We start from the raw sequence: 20,374 nt of genomic DNA, 5'->3' as shown, positions 1-20,374 counted from the left end.
TTCGCGTTTGTCCTTACCGCGACCGCGACCAGAATGGTCAAAATTATGCTTCTATCGATCGAAATCTTTCATCATAGGGGCGGCACAAATGCTACGCCTTTGACAAAGATTACTCCCCATAACTTTTCGGGTGATCAGATTCTTTTTAATGGAAATATTCGCCAAATCCTAGGTTTTACAAGGCCCACGCTCCCCGTTGACAGGTAACGACAGTTTGATGGCCCTTGAGGGCAGCGCTTGGAAGGAGGTAGGAAAAGTTTCGGGTGTGAGGCTTAGTTGCTTTTTCCAGGCTGGCCGGCGTAAACTTTTCCCAACTTCGAACCCAACCTCCAAGGTATTGCCCGCCTAATCGAACACTCTCGTTTCCGTAGGGTTTGTTATTGTTCGGACAAGAAGTTGTATCCGAATCAAAGGAATGTAAAAACTTTACGCATTTACATTCCCTGTGGGAGGCACAGTTGGGCTTGGATTGAAAGTAATAGTTACAAGTTTCTCAGAACAACTGTTTGAAGTGTGGTTGCTTCGTAAAGAACGTATCACGGCTTACCGTCACCTTATACACACGATATTACGATTGCTCTCGAAGCCATTGATCCTTTCGTAACACTTCAAAACACTTTTTAACTCCATGATGTGTTGCATTGCTTGTTCGCAAAGAAATACACGAATAGGACGAACCTTCTGAAGTACGATGGCGAGAAACGGTTCGGTAGAAAAGGGATCCTTCAGTCCGCCACCGAACCGAACCGCCTCTTGAGAATTGTTCATTCCACTGAAGCACAAAATGAGCGTGAAAAGGATCTGCAAGCTCGAATGATAATAAATAAATCCGGCACTTAGTGCCAACCGATCTTATGCAACACCATAAAAGATTTCTAGGGAATTATAAAGACAATGATTGTATGCAACAGTGGAAATGAATAGGAAGGATAACATTTAATTAATTTCCACTTTTCCCAAGAGCACAATAGTTAGGAATTCGTTGGTAAAATATGCCAATGGAAAAGAAATTATGATAAACGTGAAGGATATTAGCATACAAAATCTCCCTATCATTCAACCCGTCTCATCAAAACATCAGTCTGTCAGTCATCTCTGTTTCACACAATGTAGTAAACAACAAGATGGAATTAAATTTCAATTGCATCCAATCGTCGAGGAAATAAACAACGCCGTCGAATCGATCATTTCGCTGATTTGCTCGCAGGCATAATTTACGCTCAACATCGTTGACCTTTTGCTTCGTTTTTATTTTGCCCTTCCTGTCCGATGTCCTAAGGAGCAGAATAAGTAACCCGTCAATTGATCACCCACTGTCCGATGATCCCGACGACGACGACGATGGCCGTCGATTCGCCATCGATTTCGTTGCCTTTGCCGGTGTCGAATGGTGGGGGGGGGGGGGGGAATACTCCGCCCTGAGGATATTTTCCAGCACGGTTCCGCGAACCGAGGGTACAGCGAAAGGCTGAAGATGGAGAAGCAGAAAAAAAAGATGAAGGCAATCTTTGTGTTGATTACGCCGACGCCCGCTCGCGCCCGCAAAACCGAAACCATCGAGGACCGTCCTGAGGAGTGGCCCGTTCGGAAGTCCTGTGTCCAGTGTGGACGATAAACAATATAAGCTCCTTTTTACGATTCAATCACAGTGTCACAGCGGGTCATTTTCGTCCCGATTGCCGCGGGCTGCCCGCGCGAAACAAGCTAGTGGCCAGACGTGGCCGTGAATTTTCTAACGACCCTGACATGGAATGGAACTCCGCCGGGGGGTCGGACAGGGTCGGGCTGCAGAAATATGGCGCTTCGGGTAGCAAAGGGATTTCCGGCGTATGCTTCTGCTAGTGGCCATTCGTCTTCTCGAACCGAGGCCGAACCGTGTGGTCCTTTTTATCGCTTGTGTACGTGTGTGTGTGTGTGAGAGTTGGCTGGCCAGCAAGGACAAAACATTTCCGACAGCCATCCTGTTGCCGTTGCGTCTGATAATGCTTTCAGTGCTCACCGCTTCCTGCCTAGCATGAAAGGAGCTCCGGCGGGGCGACCTTTCGGATGGTCTCTTTTCTAGGCGATAATGTTTTTTTTCTATTCTTTCCCATTTTTGGTCCGTTTGGCCGCACGGAGCTCGTTACGGTTTATGGTTGTCAGATATGTTTCGCACAAATCCCAAGGGATCGCTGACGAACGGAAGCGTCGATGATCGATGGGCTGTTGAGCATAGCGCGCGGAGGGAAAAAGAGAAAAAAAACGATGACGACCGACGATGCTGAGAATATTGTCGTGGTCTTTTGGGAAAAATTCTACCGACACCCTGGATGGACGTCAGTAGCTAATGTTCCGGCATAGCACCAGCGGGCAACAAACGACTATTAAATCCGAACACACATCCGGCTTGTATGACGTTCTAAAATGAGAATGGTTTCGAAATGAGCAAAGTTGTTCCTCGGTATAATTTGATAAAGCAGTTTGACTCAATGTGAAAACATGTGTTAGAATGAGACTCTTTTATAGTGTTGTGCTTAATGAATCTTTTGACGAGATTCATTCATATGCATCTTTCACCTAGAATTCATTCGGAGGGATTCATGAATCTTCAAAGCTTCATGAATCTTTCGAAACCTTCATGAATCTTCATGAATCTTTCATGGATCTATCATGAATCTTCCCGATTCTTTCATAGGCGTGGATAATGCGACCAAAAAAAAAAACAGGGGTCCCTCAACCCATTTTTGGCCGGTGACTTTTTATCATTTGGTGTGTGTTTGGGATTCATGAATCTCTCAACGAAAGACGAAAGGCAGAGATTCATTCAGATTCATTAATCTGAATCATATTTACACAACTCTACTCTTTTATGTTTTTCCACTGTAATAGCTAAAATAGCAAAAGCAATATGATCTACACGAATATTTTCATTACTTTTCCGTTCGATACATATTCAGAGAAAACTCTTTTTTGTTCAAAGAATTTTTCGCAAGTGAAATAACAGTAAACAGGTGTTTAGTTTCCTTGGCTTCGTTAATGTACACCTTTCGAAAAGAATCTCCGAGTGAAAGATCGGCCAAGCCTTGCGGCACGAAGAAAAGAACGGTGTGTTTTGCTAAAATTAAGAGTCGCACAAGAACAAAGCACAAATAACAGCGAATTGGGGCACGAAAGTGCACGAAAAGGCTGTCCAAAATCGGCCCCATTTGCTGTAAACAAGTCAGACCCTGGGCACGCGATGATCTCGGGCTGGTTGTTTGTTCCCTGGCTTTTGTTTTTGCTGTGCTTTTCCATCCAGGCCTTAGGTATTTTTGTTTTACCGTTGGAGTTTTGCTTCTTTCGGAACGACGAGACCGGTTAAGAAGCATCACGTGTGTACTTTAACTTGTTTTTTTTGCGAAACATTCGGGAAGCCATACGTTCCGCCTTCACGAGTCGCTTCCGAGACGGTGTTGTATTTTCGTGTGCAGCTACAGCAAAACATTATTTTCATTGGAATGTTTATCCCTTGGGGATCTGTCCTTTTTATTTCCTTTCGCTTCCACCTCCTGCCATGCACTTCATGTTGGGACGAGCGTCGAGTTATTCATTCGTGCACCCGTGTTTCCCGGCCCGTTCGCTTATTCACTCGTACCGACGTACTGTGGACCATAAGACGAAACCTCGAATCGGAACCCAGCCCCAAGCGGTTCCCTGACACAGACCAGCCACCCCCCCCTTCGGACCAATTGTCCTCGTACGTCGTTTCCGACTGTGATGGGTCGCATAAACGTCATTTTATTAGACGGACCGAATGTCTGGCAGCAATGTTTGCCCCCGGGCCACAAACCGAGGGAGAGGGTTGTGCTCGTTCGGGTCGAAGGTTCAACGAAGGATACCCGCCGCCCTGGACGGTGATTTGCCGCCTGAAGTGGTTCTATGTTGATTACGAGAAGGATGATGAACATGACGAAGAGTAATGAATCATCGTAAATGATTATCCGGGGTCATGGATGGTAACAGTCGCTCGATGTCGGCTTGTGACCGTTTTGTGGATGCACTAGCAGTTTGATCGTCTGAAATGAACTGTCTATTGCTGCCATAGATCGTGGCAATGTACTCGAATAGTAAATCATCGCTCGGAAGTACTTTTTTTAAACCATAACAATGGTACAAAAATGTACATAGTTTGTAGAACCCGGTAATCGGGCACAATTTGTACTCGAATGCCCTCGAACGTTGGACCAGAGCAGAACAAATTCGATGGTTGTCTATAACGCTTAATCTAACATAATTACACGCCAGACAGATTGTTTGTGCGCCGGCTTGTGACGGGTCCCATTTGTAATTACTACCGGACAATGAACCGGTTGCTAATGTTTAGATGACTTTGTCACGTAATGGAATCGGAAGCGATTGCTGTTGAATTGCTTCGGAAAGAAGATGGTACGTGATGATGGACCGCACTCGATTGAATAAGAGCCGTCCAAGTCCATGGTGTTGACTGGGGGACGTGTTGTGATTTTAGCGTGCAGTTCGATGGAGGAAAACATAAATACGATAATCATGATCATTTTCAGACGAATCAGGTATGTGGTTTGTGGTGACGAGTGGAACGCATTTAGTAGTAAAGTGATTGCTTTCAATAAGGAATAATCTGATCGAAGGAAATGTAAGGCAAAGGGCTGCTAAAAAAAATGATTTTTCATGACAGGACGAACAATCGATACGCATTCGTGACGAGAATGGTTTAGCCCTACCCATAATTTCAAAGAACAAACACCGCTACTTTTCAATCGAAGAAAGTTGAGCAAAGGGTACAACGCACCTTCGGGGTATGTCATTACTTTGCGTCGATATTTGCGTAGGTGGAAAACCCCCAAACAAGTCATCGCAGTTATCATGACAGGCGTTCGGTCTCGGCGTGACGGTTCGAGACTCTCTCCGGCCATAATTCAATTTCATGCAGAGTTAATGAGAAGTGAAACGAGTCACCCGTTTCCCGAGCCCGTGCCTCAAAGGCGGGCGGTTGTGTAATATTTATTGTTCTTCTCCGAAACAATTTCCATCGGTTGAATAATATATATTCCCTAGCCAACGCTTGTGCGCGGTTATGGTTTTCGCCCCAAAAAAAAAGGGAGCCATGTTTTTCGAAATAATTTCACAATTTGACGAACCACGAGTTGACATTCACCCGGGGGTTGATTGTCTTAGTAGGAATGTTAAACAAAGGAAAAAAGATTTACCGAGACCGACATGATTGTAGCAATTACAGAAGCGTTACAAATGCGTTTCGGGAATGGATGTTATTATGAGTGCTACCGAACGCAACCAGCTAATGTTCTCCTGCACAGAAAGGTCACAGCTCGTACTCGATTCATTTTCATTAGATACTACATTATAGATGCGGCTTGAAAACGGGGCCGGACACTGGAAGCAGTTTGGTTTTGGACGGAAGGTACACTCAACGACGGAAGTAAACTTTTCGCTGTCCAATGAATATTTTTGGCCACATGCTCGAGCATGCCAGCGTTAAAATAAAAGTCATAATGCTCTCCGGTGAAATGGCTGTTTTACCACGAGTTACCCTAATGGACACATTTCAGGAAAGGATTAATTGCGGTAATAAATGTTCAACATTAATGGTGTAGTAGTTTGTCATAAATGGCACCTTTCGCACCGCGCGCACTACCAGAACTTCGCGTGAATGTTATGCCCTGCTGACTTCCGAGACCCCGCGACAAGGCACTACATTATGCAAAGTAGCCTGTGTTGTTTCGAAATGGAGGGCTGGCTTTCTTGTTTCGGATTGCTTTCCATGGCACCGCCGCCACCACCCGCCGCCCCTTGGTTGGCCCAAGCGGAGCGAAACCATCTCGAAAGATGATAAATGAAGAAAGTTAAATAATTAATTTAATGTTTATCTCTGCCCTTGGTGGAAAGTTTCGGTGTCTGCGTCGACGGCATCGAGGGAGAAGATATGTTTCGAGATGTTTTTTTTTTCGGTCACAATCGAAACGGCAGCGGTATCACATTCGGATAGCAACAGCTTAAGTGTGCGAGTGTGCACGGATGATCTCGAAGTTGGAACTCCTGCTATCTCGTCTGGGGAATAATTTTTGTAATTTCGCTGCTTAATTTCACTCTTGAAATTAGTCTTTGAGTATCGATCGTGGAACCGTTCGCGGCGAAGGATAATGCTGTGGATAAAAGGGTAACAAGAACACGGTGGATAATTAACTCTCCTCTAAGTGTTTTCATGTTAACCGGGTTTTATTGTGAGAGGGAAGCTGTGCTCGTTCATGCAGCAATTAGCAAATTAAATATAATTACAATTAATTTTAAATATATTGCCATCTTGTTTATACTTTTCCCAGCGTATTCAGTAATGCCAAATCAACGTTGATAGTGATGGGAAACGAATGTGTGGTGAACTTTTTTCAATCACGGCCTGGTATTCGCAGGTGCATGCGATTTTGTGTGAAAACACATGCTATTGGATATGACAAAGCCATGTTGAGGCTGACAGGTTCAAGGTTCGCCGACGGTTGCGTAGGATCTACCGTTTAATCAGCGCGTCTGGATGGTGTCGTTGTTTCGTCGTTCGTTCCCCCCCCCCCCCCCCTATCGGTGTGTCCAACAAAGCCAACGTCACCTGAAACGACGGGTAGATTTCAAAAGCTTCGGGCGGGAGAGAAAAAGGATCGGATGTCCCCGCCGGGATTGTGTTCATTTTGTTCGTTCCGGTGGAAAATGGTGTTCCCTCAAGCGAGCGATGTTTGACGGCATCCCACGGGTCGCGTGGTGATGATGAGGACGCGTTTCAAAATGGCGGCCAGTGAGCCAGCTTGCTCTAGTGCTATCTGGCAGCCGGCCTGTCAGTTGCAGAAGCAACAGCGTCGGATGGTAGCACCAGACCCCTGAGGGCATACGCGCCCGAGGCGCACGATAGCGTGCAGGGTAGGCATTTTCCGGGGAGGAGGCCTCATATTCGTGGGCCCTGCATGGGGACTCGTCAGATCCATCCGTTGGAATCGAAAACATGCGTCTTCTTACGCAGGCGAACGGTGTGCACGCTCCGGTGAACCGAGTCGGCTGCACAAGCAGCCGGCCTCCGATAGGTCCGATGGAAATTCTCACTAAAAACACACCGGGCTCAGCCTGGGAAACCCATTCTCTTACATAATAGTCTTTAACGGAACTTTCTTCTTGAAGGCACATCCTTTGGCATGCAATCCAGCAGAACGGGTGAACTCATTTAAACGCTTTGGGTTTGCAATTGCAGGCTAACAGGATCCATTAGAGCTACCTTTTGTCAGCCAGCAGGATGGAGTGCGTGTTTTTTCCATGTGCTGTGTGGTGCTGAAGCGTTGCGAAGAGGGATTTCTAATTGGATATTTATAACCCTATTTACGACGCTTGTCGACGCAAGATAAGCACGGTCGGGCCGTGCAACGCACGGTGTTCCATCAACAATGCACCAGAGAAAGGATGTAATCAGGCTCGTTGATCGAATGTGAACCTATTTAAGGCCGTTTCCTGAGTGCCGTATTATGTGGGCTAATGGATATGTAGGCAGAAGAAAAACACAGGATTTAATTATAATGCGTAGAGCGTTTTGTTTCTGCCGGACGTAGGTTCAAAGGCATAAGTTACAAGAACAGTTTAGTTTAGTTTTGCTTAGTTACCACAAACTTCAAAGAGAAAGTAAAAGTGTTTTACGTAAAAAATCCTGCGTGGTAAGATTTTATAAAGTAATCATAATTGTTTGCTCTCTCCACAGGACCATACATTGTAAGAGATTCAACTATCCTTCAAAACGAACCATGAATATTAATTTAGTTTAGTTGAGCGTAGGAACATCCCTTCGAGCGCCCGCCCGAAGGGGATCTGGAAACGGTCATTTTCCGGTACGACGGTATTTTAATTCGATTGGAAAGTTGCTACTTCCTGAGATAAAACACCGGATCGTGGATGCCGGTCGTCCCTATCTCGGCTAACAACCCCCTGCTGCGTCACTCATAAAGCGTGTGCCGGGTGGATTTTCCGGTGAGAACCGTCCCGCTTGATGCTACATAGCCGGAGTAAACATTTCGCATATTCCGCCCGCATGTTTGCTAGCATATCTAATGGCAGGTGGACGTAGATAGTTTTCCGGGATGGCCGGCGGCTACATGGAGATGTGAAGCAACGTGGACGAGTATGGCGAGTCGAGTGCAGTGGGTGGAAGAAAAACTTTTCCCGCTACTTTCCCGTGGCCAGTTGGTGGAAGTGAAGCGTTATTCTACTCTCACTTCGCTTTAAATGAAAGCTGCCTTCCAGTTGGTGTAAAGTTTGTCCTCCCTAACCCTACTGTTCCAATTCAAAACGGTCTGACTGTTCGATTTACGTTTCATTCCAACTCGTGCTATCTCCCTGTACCACGTTACGTTATTTCCTTCCTGCACCGGAAGGACATCGCCATTGCAGTGTGTATTTAACGATATTGTAGCGTTTTCCCTTTTGACCAGCAAACCAACGTGGGTCGACCAGAACCCTGCTGTGCAGCGTCCGCTATGAGTGGGGAAGGCAAACATTGATGTAGGTCAGCGTAGGAAGGGCGGCCATTTTTTCTACCCTTTTTCACATGGTCCATGAACCGACTCGCCGTTGTGTGAGCCTGCACTTTGCTAGGCTATCGCGGGCCTCGCTACCCGGTGCTTTTCACTTTAACTGAACCTTTATGCTACCCGGGTGCTGTCGAACAATTTAGCATCGTTTGACTTCTGTCGATGACCGAGGTTCTCCGAGGCACCTTCCGCGGAGTGGTTTCTCCGCCATTCCGACAGTTGCAGCTGGAAAAACCACTCAGGTGACACGTTACGAGAATGAAAAATTGCACTTCCATACAGTTAATGCGAATGTCTGGTGGGACGGGTTCTGCTCTGATCGGTTGGGTTATTGGCGGTGGACGTTGTGGGACGCGTGCGTGCACTGGTGTATGGTATGTGCCACATGGGAAAATCGGTGGAAATATTCCGCGTAATATTGACTTTCTACGAAATCTGTGTGTGACCGAGTGAAAGTGGCATGTGTGGCCTTTCATTCCATTGAATTTCAACGTCGTGTTTAGCAAGTTTAATGTCAGTGCAATCTGAAAATGTTTAAATCTATACTCAATACATCATGTATCTTAGGAAGATCTTGCTAAAATATACCCAGATTCTAAAATAAAACAATTTTTCATTCATTCTCATGCCAACCATAGTTTTGACGTAAAAGTTAGCACATAGAAAACCAATGGCTTATCTACATATATTTTGATCATGCTGCAGCATTATTTTAATCTTAAAATATGGCGGAAAGGAATGCATTTGATGCAACACTGGAATGATCACTTTATCCTTTGGATTCTGGATCCATTTTACAGAGTCGCCTGAACATATACCAAACACACACAGAGATAATGAGCTTGTAGCCGGTAGAAATTGGTTCGTGAATTGGATTGGAAAAGCGTAATCAATAATTTTACCGCCCCATTGCTCAACCGACAACATCAATATTATGGACTGAAAATGCAATTGGCTTCGTTGACGTAAACATCACATTCGCCATTGAACTGGTTGGTTACGATTCGGTGTCGGCCATGTTTAACTTTCCCACCCGTACCGGAGAAAGGACCGTTCATAATAAGCGTGCGGACTGCCGGAAAATGGGCTCCACGCCCCGACGCGGTCAACCCGAACCGGTGCCTTTGCTGACGTCAGTGAAAAACCGCAAATCCATGACGCACATACAGTGGCACCGTTTGCGTAAGGCCGCAGAACGTTCTTAATTCCCTCCGTCCCCCGATTCATCCGCCCGACGATACGGCTTAATCGAAACCACGAACCCGAGGGCGGTTCTCGCGGAAAACGGCGGAACAAAAAGGATGGAAAAATGACACTAATTAAAAGTTTCGTTCCGCATAACTCTTGGGGAAAAGGGTTGGCCTGCCTATGTGTATGTGTTTGAGTGTGTTTATGTTACTTTAGTTTCCATTTTTCATTCACGATAACGTCATACGGAAATGGTCCGCGAAAATCTCCGCCAGTCCCCCCAAAACGTCTGGAGGCGAGAGTTTATATTTCATCGTGTTTAAGTTTTCTATTTATTTTACTCTTGATTCAAATGTTGTTTTCCATTTTTTCCTTTTTTTTAATCAACCTGGTTTATTTTTCCACCCACTTTTCCCAACGAGTGCGCGTTTTTCTAACCAACACCATTAATTATATCTATTGCTCTGTTTTTTCCGGTTTTTTCCAGCTATGGTGCGACGAGCTGATCCGAATGGCATACAACTTGACCCAGCTGAACGGACCGGCGATCATGTTTCTGCAGAAGGCGTACACCAAACTTTGTCTGCAGGTCGACAAGACCGGCAAGATCCCGGTGAAAAAGTAAGTTAGTGTTGGCCGCGTACGTCCTCCCCTTCGCCCTCCACGGAAAATCATTCACTCGGCCCCGCGCGCGGAAACCAAACGGTGGTGCTGGAAATGATTAAGAGTTGCAAGCAAAAGCGGACGGAATGGGGGAAATATTTGCATTTCCCATCGGTGGCGGTTGCGAAATCCGCATCTTCACTGAACTTGCTTCCATCCAACGTCCTGTTGCATCGGTGTGGCAATAAGAGAGAGAGAAAAAAAAAAAAGAAAATCCATGCCACTTGGGGCGGAAGCTTGATTTGATTTTTATTTTTTAATTTCCTTCCATCCCTACGGAACAATCTCCGCCGCCGCCCCCAACCTCGCTCCCTCCCATCCTCCTTCGATGGGAAGGGAAGAGGTTTTCTTATCTCATCTCGTTTCACGTCTCAATCGCACACCACTTTCCATTCGCTGCTGCGGTGCTGCGGACCAATTTTGTTTGTTTGTTTACAGTTTTGATTTTCACTTCCCATTCCCCGGGGGGAGGAAAGTGAAAGAAAGCTCGAGGGTTTTCCCGCCAGTGCTTTTTGTTATGCTTTCGCGGTGTTGCATGCTTTCGGATGGAACGAACGGAACGGCTACATGCTACGGGACGTTATTTAAATATCTATCGCCGTTCAATGTAGGATTCGGTCATAGCTTCCGCTTCGGGAGCCGCCCATTTTCCCAAAGCCCCTCCCCCCCCTCACCCGTAGCGTATTAATTTATCTTGTTAAATTAGCTCCGATTCTTCTTGATTTCCAACGAAATCTCCCATCTGGCCGTCGCCCGTCGTCGAACGACAGCAAACCGGCAAAAGGCGGTTTATGCTGCCCGGGCGCCACCAATGTTTGTGGTTGGTTGAAGACGAATTTACATAATTTCCGCTCGCGGCCAAAGTGCTCGAGCGTGGTGCGGTGATGGGAGCTTAAGTGGAATGCGAAAGCGGATGCGGCCGCCCGGGCGAAAGCGTGTTACGATGGAATCTGTTCAGCCTGCAGCAGCATCCGCAGCGCCTAGCGCCACGCTTTCTTTTTAATGCTCGGCAATATTAAGAACCTCACATAAATGTGGTTACTACTTGTAAAATAAATTACATAATTCATCATCTTTCATGTAGATAACGCATCCTACTGAAATGTTGTTTGCATGTAATGCAGATAATAAGAATACTAAGATTATAGTGACAATGACTTTACGAAATGTTTACGAAAACCATATTGATTGAAAAATCTGGTCTTATGCAAGTATCACTGCATTTTGCAGAAGCACTATGAAATCATGTTAACTTTGCTTGTTGAGCCCTTTGTTGAAAAGTTTTTTCAAACATATGCATTCCAGCTGAAGCAAGCGGTCTGTTAAACGAGAAAAATAGAAACTGGTTGTTAAAAGGAAAGTTTGTTGTTGAAATTCTTTTTACTTTCCTGCGATGTTCGATGGAATTTGTGCGTTTTCCAAAAACCCCTCACTCAAAGCCGCTATCCCTTGGGCTCTAGGTTTTCTAGCTTCCACCGAACGTTCCTTTCCGATCCGAGCCACTAATGGTTCGCTTTGGTTTTTTTTTTTGCACGGAAATCGATATCAGTTTTCGATGTCCAGAAAAACGGCTCGAGGCTCACCGGTTGGGAGTTGTGAATACGCTCGGAATTGAGGTGTGGCAGGCAGGCAGAAAAGGTCAGTTAAGTGCAGGAAATCGGCAAGAAAAAGGTCTAACGAAACATATGACAGCGGGCAACAAAGGAATGACCGCAGGGCGCAAGAATCCTCAACCTCAGCGAGGAATCCTGCTCGGGAAATTTGGAACGGGGAACCCGGAGCAGCGGGCAGATGGATTATCTATATCTCACGCGCTGTCGATAGTACCGTCGACAGACCCCCGGCTGTGTTTATCCGTGTGTGTGTGTTTGTGTTGCGGTTCAGTATGCAGACGGTATTTGTGGTACCAAATTGGTTTCAGCTGGTTGGTTCGTCGAGTGCCCGTTTGATCAGGCCGCGAGTGGACCCGCCACCTCGTATGCGTGCTGCGGTAGTAGTAGGTTATTAAATGGGTTTTCGCTCGACCGGAACATGAGAATTACATTAGCGAAGGTGATCGATCGGCTTCCGGCCGAGGAAACGCGCGCCTTGCCCTGGCGAGCTGGGCGCGGTTGGTCAGGTTTCGCCGCAGATGCGTTCACTTTGGGGTGTGGATAGCCAGTGGCTCCGCGGGTCACTTCCTGCCCTTAATTCTTTCGATGAGTAGGTAGTTTTTGAAATTTTCCAACTCCTTGCAGGAATTCAGCATGTTTCATCACAAAAGGCTTGACAGCGTCAAAGATGTAATCTTCACAATTCGATCAAAAGGGTGCGCTGAGAATAATTCTCCTGACCTTGCTCTCCCACATTAAGATTGTTAAAATTAAATTGCCTCGATGCCCCCTTTACTTCGGCCATAGAATTGGCTTACGTTTTTTTCCTAGCACATCCAACCCAGATCGCCCATTTTCCAACGGCAGCACTTTTTCTTCGGGCTCATTCGTTGCCCCGGTTTGCAATTTTCACCAAGCGTAAAATAGCGCTGACAAATGTATTTATTCTACCGCTCCGGCAGCCCGGCCGGTTCTTAGCGGGTTGACAGAAAGTTATGCAAAGTCACGCAAATACAAGAAGCGACGTGAGAAAAGGCCAATTTTTTCTCATCGCTATCGCCATGTGCCATGTGCGGGGTGAAATAGCCGCGAACTCATCGTTCATCATCAGCTTGCGGCTGCTGAAACGCGAACGAATAAACTAAACGACATGGAATCTTTTTCCATTTTTCCTTGTTTTTTTTTTTGTGGGTCCGGTTCCGTTGTGTCGTTTTTTTTTTCGTTCGTTGGGCCCTCCATGTCGATGCAGGTAGTTGCTTAAAAAAGGCTCCACTGTACAAGGGTACATCCGTGCGAGAGAAAATGACGCTTCTGTGCGCAAAGGCTGCTTCCCTCCTTTTCCAAAGTTTCCTTTTTGGTTTTGTGACGCCCAAACAACCTCCCCTCCCCCCCCCCCCCTCCCCTCACACATTTCGCTGTTACAGCATCCCCAGGTCAGTGGCATGACGAGCGTGATGATGATGATTTTTAGCCCCGTTTGTGACCGGAAGGGGGGAAGAGCCAGAGAGGGAGAGAGTGAGAGGGAGAGCGGGAAAATGAGTGTGAGTGGTATGTGTTGTGCATAATGGTGATAAGATTTTGTGCGCTAAAGCGCCCTCACCACCGGATGACGCGCTGGTGAGACGGAAAATGAGGACATTTTAATGGATGAGTAAGAACACACTTTGATGGCCGAATGGCTGAGTGGTAATGAGCAGGATAAACGGGGTTGGTGGTAAGGTTTCAACGGAAGGCAATCCGTACACGGATGGGTCCAGAAGGCAATGAAATATTCGTGGCGGACGGGATGAAGACCGGACGATTTCATTATGTATTTTTGTAAGCTGATGAGTTTTTCTCGACGTCGTCAGTTTGGTGAAAAGAAAAAAAAAATACTGCAACGCATTACGTCGAATGTTTTCTAAGGTGCCCTCTATTGTCACAACTTGATCGGGAGCTGAAGTCTGAAGTCTAGAGACCATAATACTAATGGAACATGAAATATGGACAACAAGGACTAATGTTTGCAGGAATATTCGGATCCCTCATGAATACGATATTTCGAACGGCGAAAGAGTGCCGTTGAAAGGCAGAGAGAAAAGCCAGGTATAATTTTCTTCAAAAAAATGTAAACTCAGATAAAAACGAAAAATAACTTTTAAGGTTGCTTTCCCGGCAGCCCCGAAGAACCACTTGCTCGTTTCCTGCCCGATGGAGACGCCTGGTGGCTTGTAATCTCATTAATGCAAATTGAAATGATACTTTCCTCGGCTGTCAGTTGTGTTCCGTGGTCCGCTTACAACCGTAAGCTGATTCACGGAGGACCTCGTAAATTGCTAGTACGAGGAAAATATCTACAAATGTAAGAATCAATTTTATAGGCCTCGAATATAAAAGGAAAACAAACACCGCGGCGGCATCCAGACAGCGGCACCTAAGTCTATTGGCTCAATGAACCTAAGCTTGAGCTTAATTGATGACTTGTTCAGGGCCGTGTTTGCTCACTTGAATAATAATCGACCTGTCCGCCCCGAATGCTGCTGCTGCCCGGAGGAATCATAAATTTATCTACATAATTTCATATTATGACAAAGAATTATAGTCCGGTCTGCGCCCACGGTCAGCCTGGGGTGGGAAATCTGAACAAGCAAACTCTCACCGCTCCGGTCGAGAGTCGGTTTTCCAGGGCAGCCGGAAAGCATCCCGAAGCAAACTGATCATTAATTTTTACTCACAAGGGAGCGGCACGCTTTTGGGAGGTCATAAATCGATGCCCGAATACGGTTTGTGGTTGGGTAGGGTGGATAGGTTGGAGGGAAGGAGTGCGGTAGGGGTGTAAGAAAAGTAATAACCTTAACCACTTCCTTAACACCATCCTTGCGATTTGCTTCGATTGAATCAACGGCTGGCATTGGACGGAATTGGAACGTTTACAAAGCATGCTTTCTTTATCAATCACTGGGGGAATTTCTGTAGAAAACAGAACGAAAACAAACGATCTAATGTTAAGTAGGTCAATGGCCATCATTTTTTATCTATTACATAATTTCCATAAAAAAATTACCCTCTGCTTAGGGATTTCCTCCTAAAAATTCAGAAAAAAAATGCACAAGCACACACACACACACCCAATAAACACAGACGGTCGTGCCCTTCACGACATGCCCATATTTAATATGGATATACGTGCACCGCAGAATGGGTTCCATTTTGCAGTGAAATATCCTTGGGGACAATAAAATCGCGCCCACAAACCGGATTTTTATACTATTCCAAGTGTAACCCATAGTCTTTCCACAACCTACACGCTATTGGGCTCGGGTGTTTTAGAACATAAAAGAAAATCGAGTTTCGCAGCATATTGGGTTGTGGAAAGTGATAAATGGCAGATGTTGTTGGGCTGTTGTTTATTTTCCATCGAGGCAATATAAAAATATCGAGAAAAACATATTGAAGTGTATAAGAAGAGAGTATATGAAGTTGATAGGAGGCAAACTGAACAAAGAAAGTAACTATTGAAAGGGTAAACAGTTGTTTCTTAGCTCGCCCCGATATTGTGTGGCTATTTCTGTATTATTTTGTCCGCTCTCAAAACATCAACCGTGCAGCCCTTTTCATGTTTTGGTCTAAGTTTCATTTATACCGTGTCGTGTCGAAGGCTCACAGCAATGGACCGCTGTCCCGGTGGTACCATTTTTGTTGTGCACTTGTGATCTTGGGTAGCTCAAACAAAATCGAACTAAAGATAGAACAGGTACACTTAGTGCGGTGCTGGAAAATAAAAGCGTACCCTCCGATATCTATTGTTACAACGTTACGTCGAAGCGGTAAACGTGTTCCGTGCTCCGAAACACCGAAAGGGAAGCACCTAAAATCATATTACGTTTCATACCCGGTATAGCTTTTACGAAAATAAACACCGGACACCTGTAATGCGGCGGCTTAGCTAGGCTCGCCGCTGCCATTTAATGGAGGCGCCTGGTCGTTATCGGAAGTCACGAGCCTTCGGGGACGAACGGGATCCACTTTCATCCGGAGGGGTGTCTGGGTGTTTTTTTTGTGTTTTTTTTTTCTTATTATTAACTCAGGTGTCAACTGAAGTAACGTAACGTTTATTACGTGCTAAGCGGCAATATGGGAAACCAACTTCGGTGGCGTTATCGCTCCCACGAGGGCCGAACAAGCGGTTATAACTTAGGTTCACCCGTCAACCAGCCGTGATGTGTTTTTTTTTCCTCCCTCCTTTGTTTAGATGATCACAGGCATCGGGAAAGACTGACTATGAACCACACGCTAAACGTGCTCCTTCAATACGAGCTTATCTCTGAGTGGTAGAAGCTGGCGCAAAATTGGTTACTTCCGAAACAGTCAACCGATTTTTGGGGAAAGAAAATATATTACTTTCATTATCGTACAATGACGCTCATTCTTGTGTGCCTTAGTCTAGCCATAGCTCATCCATCGATAGGGTGGGTTTCGATCAAAAAATCTAATGTGTCTCAAACAAACTACCAACCCTAGTGGCTAACGATTGGTTGATATTATATATTTCTTTCCTGCTTGTTAGAGTGTGTATATCTTGTTCAGTGTTCAGTCGATCATCATTCAACTCATTGGTCTATTGTTGCTTGTCATTTGAGAACATATTTGATACGATTCTCTTGTTACCTGTTCCGGAACCATCACTCAACTTAACGTGAAAGTTTTGAACCATCATAACAATTTTTTTCTTGCCAGCAAAACCATCCAGGCGGTATGTGTCGGATACTGAGTGACGTTGACTGAAATAAAAAAAAAAAAAAAACATTGGGAGAAGAAAACGCCAGCAGGCGGTGGGAAAAATAAAATATCGCTCACCAAACCAACCGCCAACGTTGATCGGATTACCGGTTTTGTTTTCTTTGAATTTCGTTTACTCCTTCAACCGGAACCGTTTTGCATATTCATCTTCCACTAACCGTTGCTGTAATCTTTATTTCTAACCCGTGTCTGTCCCTTCTTCTGCTTCTTCTTCTGTCTGGTATTTTCTTGCAGCATCATCAAAACGTTCGCCACCAACAAGGACGACCGGCGGCGCGTGGAGAAGGCGCTGGACGTGTCCGGGCTGCCGTCCGGGAAAGGCGATACCCTGGCGCTGGCCAAGTTCCAGTTCGAGGACTTTTTTAATCTGTACAAAAATCTTTCCCAAAGAACTGAAGTCGAGAAAGTGTACGATGAGCTGTAAGTGTGCACAATTTGAAGCAATTGTTCGGTTAAAGCTGGTAGGGAAGAAGTGTAAACAGAGTGACATTTGAGCGAGGAGGGTAAGCGTGAAGGTAAAGAATACTTCAGCTCGGTTTATCCCGAAACGAATACGACGCTCTTGAATCCGAGAGCCACAAATATTGATTATAGTTCCGACAAGACCACACCGTCCACCCGAGAAGTGCGAAAGGGAGATGGTAATCGGCCAAGATCGAACGCATCACCGGGTCACGAAGTCGAAGACTCTTCACTCGATGTGCGACAGTGATTGATTCATTTCGGAGTATCCAACGCGAACGGGGAACGATCCTTTCGAGTCGTTAAGAATTCATCGAATGTAACCGATGCTCGATGGTTGAATGTCGAACGAAGCCGCCTAGAAAAATGTTGGCTAGAGAAATGGAACAATCCTTTCTTCAGCCAGCAATCGCAAAAGCGAGGAAAATCGATGGATGCGACATTCGAACGAAGATTGATTAACAATCCCGCTACGATCGGATCAAGCCAAGTAGGAAACTAAAAATGACAGAAGTTTAGATTGAAAGATTCATCTTCGAATGAAGCTTTTTTTTGTGGGAGGGTATTTGATTGTCTTATTTGTTTCTCGATTGCTTACCCTTCCATTGCTCGTCACCTCCATCCCACAGAGTCGGTACGTCGAAGCGACGTCTCATGTCCACGTCGCAGCTAGTCGATTTTTTAAACAAAACCCAGCGCGATCCGCGGTTGAACGAAATCCTGCATCCGTACGCCAACACGGCCCGGGCCCGCGATCTCATCCAGGAGTACGAGCCGAACAAGTTCAACGCCCAGAAGGGCCAGTTGAGCTTCGATGGGTTTCTTAGGTCAGTTTACGGACACCGTTTTCCCGGAACGTCCGATGCGATTGGTGATTTCTGTTCCATCCCTTGCAGGTATCTAATGTCGGAGGATAATCCTATCATGGCAGCTACCAAGCTCGACTTGACCGACGATATGGATCAACCGATGGCGCACTACTTCATCAATTCGTCGCACAACACCTATCTGACCGGGCATCAGCTAACCGGCAAGAGTTCGGTGGAGATCTATCGGCAAAGTTTGCTGGCCGGTTGTAGGTACGTTGGCACCCGGAACCCGGGTTTCGATAAGGGGAACCATCCTGACTGTCTCATTGTTGTACTTTATTGCTGCGGGGTAGATGCGTCGAGTTGGATTTCTGGAACGGCCGCACTGAGGAGCCCGTTATCGTGCACGGCTACACCTTCGTACCGGAAATCTGCGCCAAGGACGTACTGGAAGCAATAGCGGAGACGGCATTCAAGACGTCGGAATTTCCTGTGATACTGAGCTTTGAGAACCACTGCAACCCGAGGCAGCAGGTAGGTGTGATGGACAGCTGGACAGTCGCCGGCACTACCGTTAATGAACGATTCCCGTTTTCCGTATTTCTTTCTGTTTGTCCTCACCACCGCGCAGGCAAAGATAGCAAACTATTGCCGAGAAATATTCGGTGACATGCTGCTGGACCGGCCGCTCGATTCCCATCCGCTCGAATCGAACGTCGAGCTGCCGCCGCCGGCGCTGCTGAAGCGAAAGATTATAATTAAAAATAAGAAAAAACATCACCACCATCATCACCATCATCATAAAAAGGCGGCCACCGTGGTTAGCAGCCCGCAGCAGTCTCAACCGCCGGGCGGTGGTGGTGCTGCTGCGGTGGCGGCGGCCCCAACGAACAATGTTGGCAATAATGGTACCACGGGGAATGCAAATGCCACAGTAGTTAACAATAGTAGCACCACCACCACCACAGCCGCGGCCACCAGCAACAACAGTACAAATGCAGGTAAGCGCACACTTCGACCTAGATTGTTTCTAATGTCCGAATAATGACACCCGGGGGTTTGATGCGGGTTTTTTTCCATTTTCTCTCAAACGAGCATGGCGTGCATGTGTGCAAGTGCCGATGATTGCACGGTTCACCGCATTTCAGATGAGTGCGCAAATCGATTTTTCCTGATGTGCCTTTATGTGCTTATGGTTTGTGAAATGTCACACGATGGTTCACCATCAGATCACATCAAAAGCCACAGATCGTGTGCAGCAGTCTGTTGACCTGCTTTTATTATCATTTGTATTTTTGCCGGTAATTCAGAAAAGGCTTGTGAGAAGCATGATTGAACTTTGAGGTAGAAATCTTATTGATTAGGATGAAAGTTTCTTTTTCAACGTTTCATTTATGTAACATTTTCTATGCTAAATGTTAAAGAGACATAAACAGAAAAGATATCCAGAATCTTTTCATCACTATAGTGCAATTTACATTAAGAAGCAAACGTAAACCCAACCGAATCTGTCATTTTTCAAAATGTCTCTTTCTCTAAGTGTACTTCTTCATTGGCTTTCAACCAAATACCATACATCAACTGCCAACATTCTTTTACCAGCTTTACTGGCATGTCGATGCTCCAGAGCTCGGATGCATCGCCAGAATCTCTTGGCCCCGTTGTGGGACATATTTTAAAATGAATAAATATACGCTGGGAAAAAGCTCATCTGCGATGCTCCGAACGACACTGATCCATGCTCGGAACGCGGATTAGGGGTTAGGTTTTCATTTGCAAACCCGGTGCTTCCCGGGGTCGAACCGTACGGGTATGCTAACCAGCTTGCAACTGCCCTGGACTCTGGACCGGGTCCCGCTTGATGCAAACGAATGTTGCTATTTGCATACGAGACGGCCGTCGTCGGAAAGACGGTTCGCCCCGCCCCTAAACACCACGAAGGCGGATGGTGTCGTTGGCCACTTAGCAATTGATGAACTGCGATTTAGTTCCATTACCGAGCTCCTGAGCTTGATGGAGTGCACGTTCGTGCGGCGCAGTACGTGCAGTTGTTGCGCAAACATTCCCTGGAGCACTGGGATGGGAAAATCCACGCCAATATAAATCTCACTGTGGAAGTGCTCTTGTTGGCCTCCCCGCCGGATTCCGGGTGCCAAATGCAACGCAAAGAATCGAGTGCATAGAATTTCATGTTGGACCATTGGGGTGGGGTGGCACTTTTGTCGGTACAACCATCATGTGTGTGCCACCAAATGGGAAGCTTTCTCAACTTTTATCACGCTCACTCGCACGCAAAAAATGCACAAACACACGC

General features: G+C 46.1%; 1 protein-coding gene across 1 annotated transcript in view; it reads left to right on the top strand.

Moving 5' to 3' along the window:
- Positions 1–20,374, top strand: part of LOC131281584 (1-phosphatidylinositol 4,5-bisphosphate phosphodiesterase classes I and II) — a 62,135-nt gene that overhangs the window by 33,421 nt on the left and 8,340 nt on the right. The window contains exons 4-9 of the mRNA XM_058310927.1: positions 10,243–10,376; positions 17,024–17,209; positions 17,881–18,078; positions 18,148–18,330; positions 18,414–18,594; positions 18,692–19,061. Coding sequence (XP_058166910.1) covers positions 10,243–10,376; positions 17,024–17,209; positions 17,881–18,078; positions 18,148–18,330; positions 18,414–18,594; positions 18,692–19,061 — 1,252 coding nt within the window. The remainder of the gene's footprint in view (positions 1–10,242; positions 10,377–17,023; positions 17,210–17,880; positions 18,079–18,147; positions 18,331–18,413; positions 18,595–18,691; positions 19,062–20,374) is intronic.

The sequence above is a fragment of the Anopheles ziemanni genome, chromosome 2 (genome assembly GCF_943734765.1).
Source record: "Anopheles ziemanni chromosome 2, idAnoZiCoDA_A2_x.2, whole genome shotgun sequence".
Taxonomy (NCBI): Eukaryota; Metazoa; Arthropoda; class Insecta; order Diptera; family Culicidae; genus Anopheles; species Anopheles ziemanni.
The sequence above is the reverse complement of the archived record's forward strand: the minus strand, read 5'-3'. Positions and strand labels throughout refer to the sequence as shown.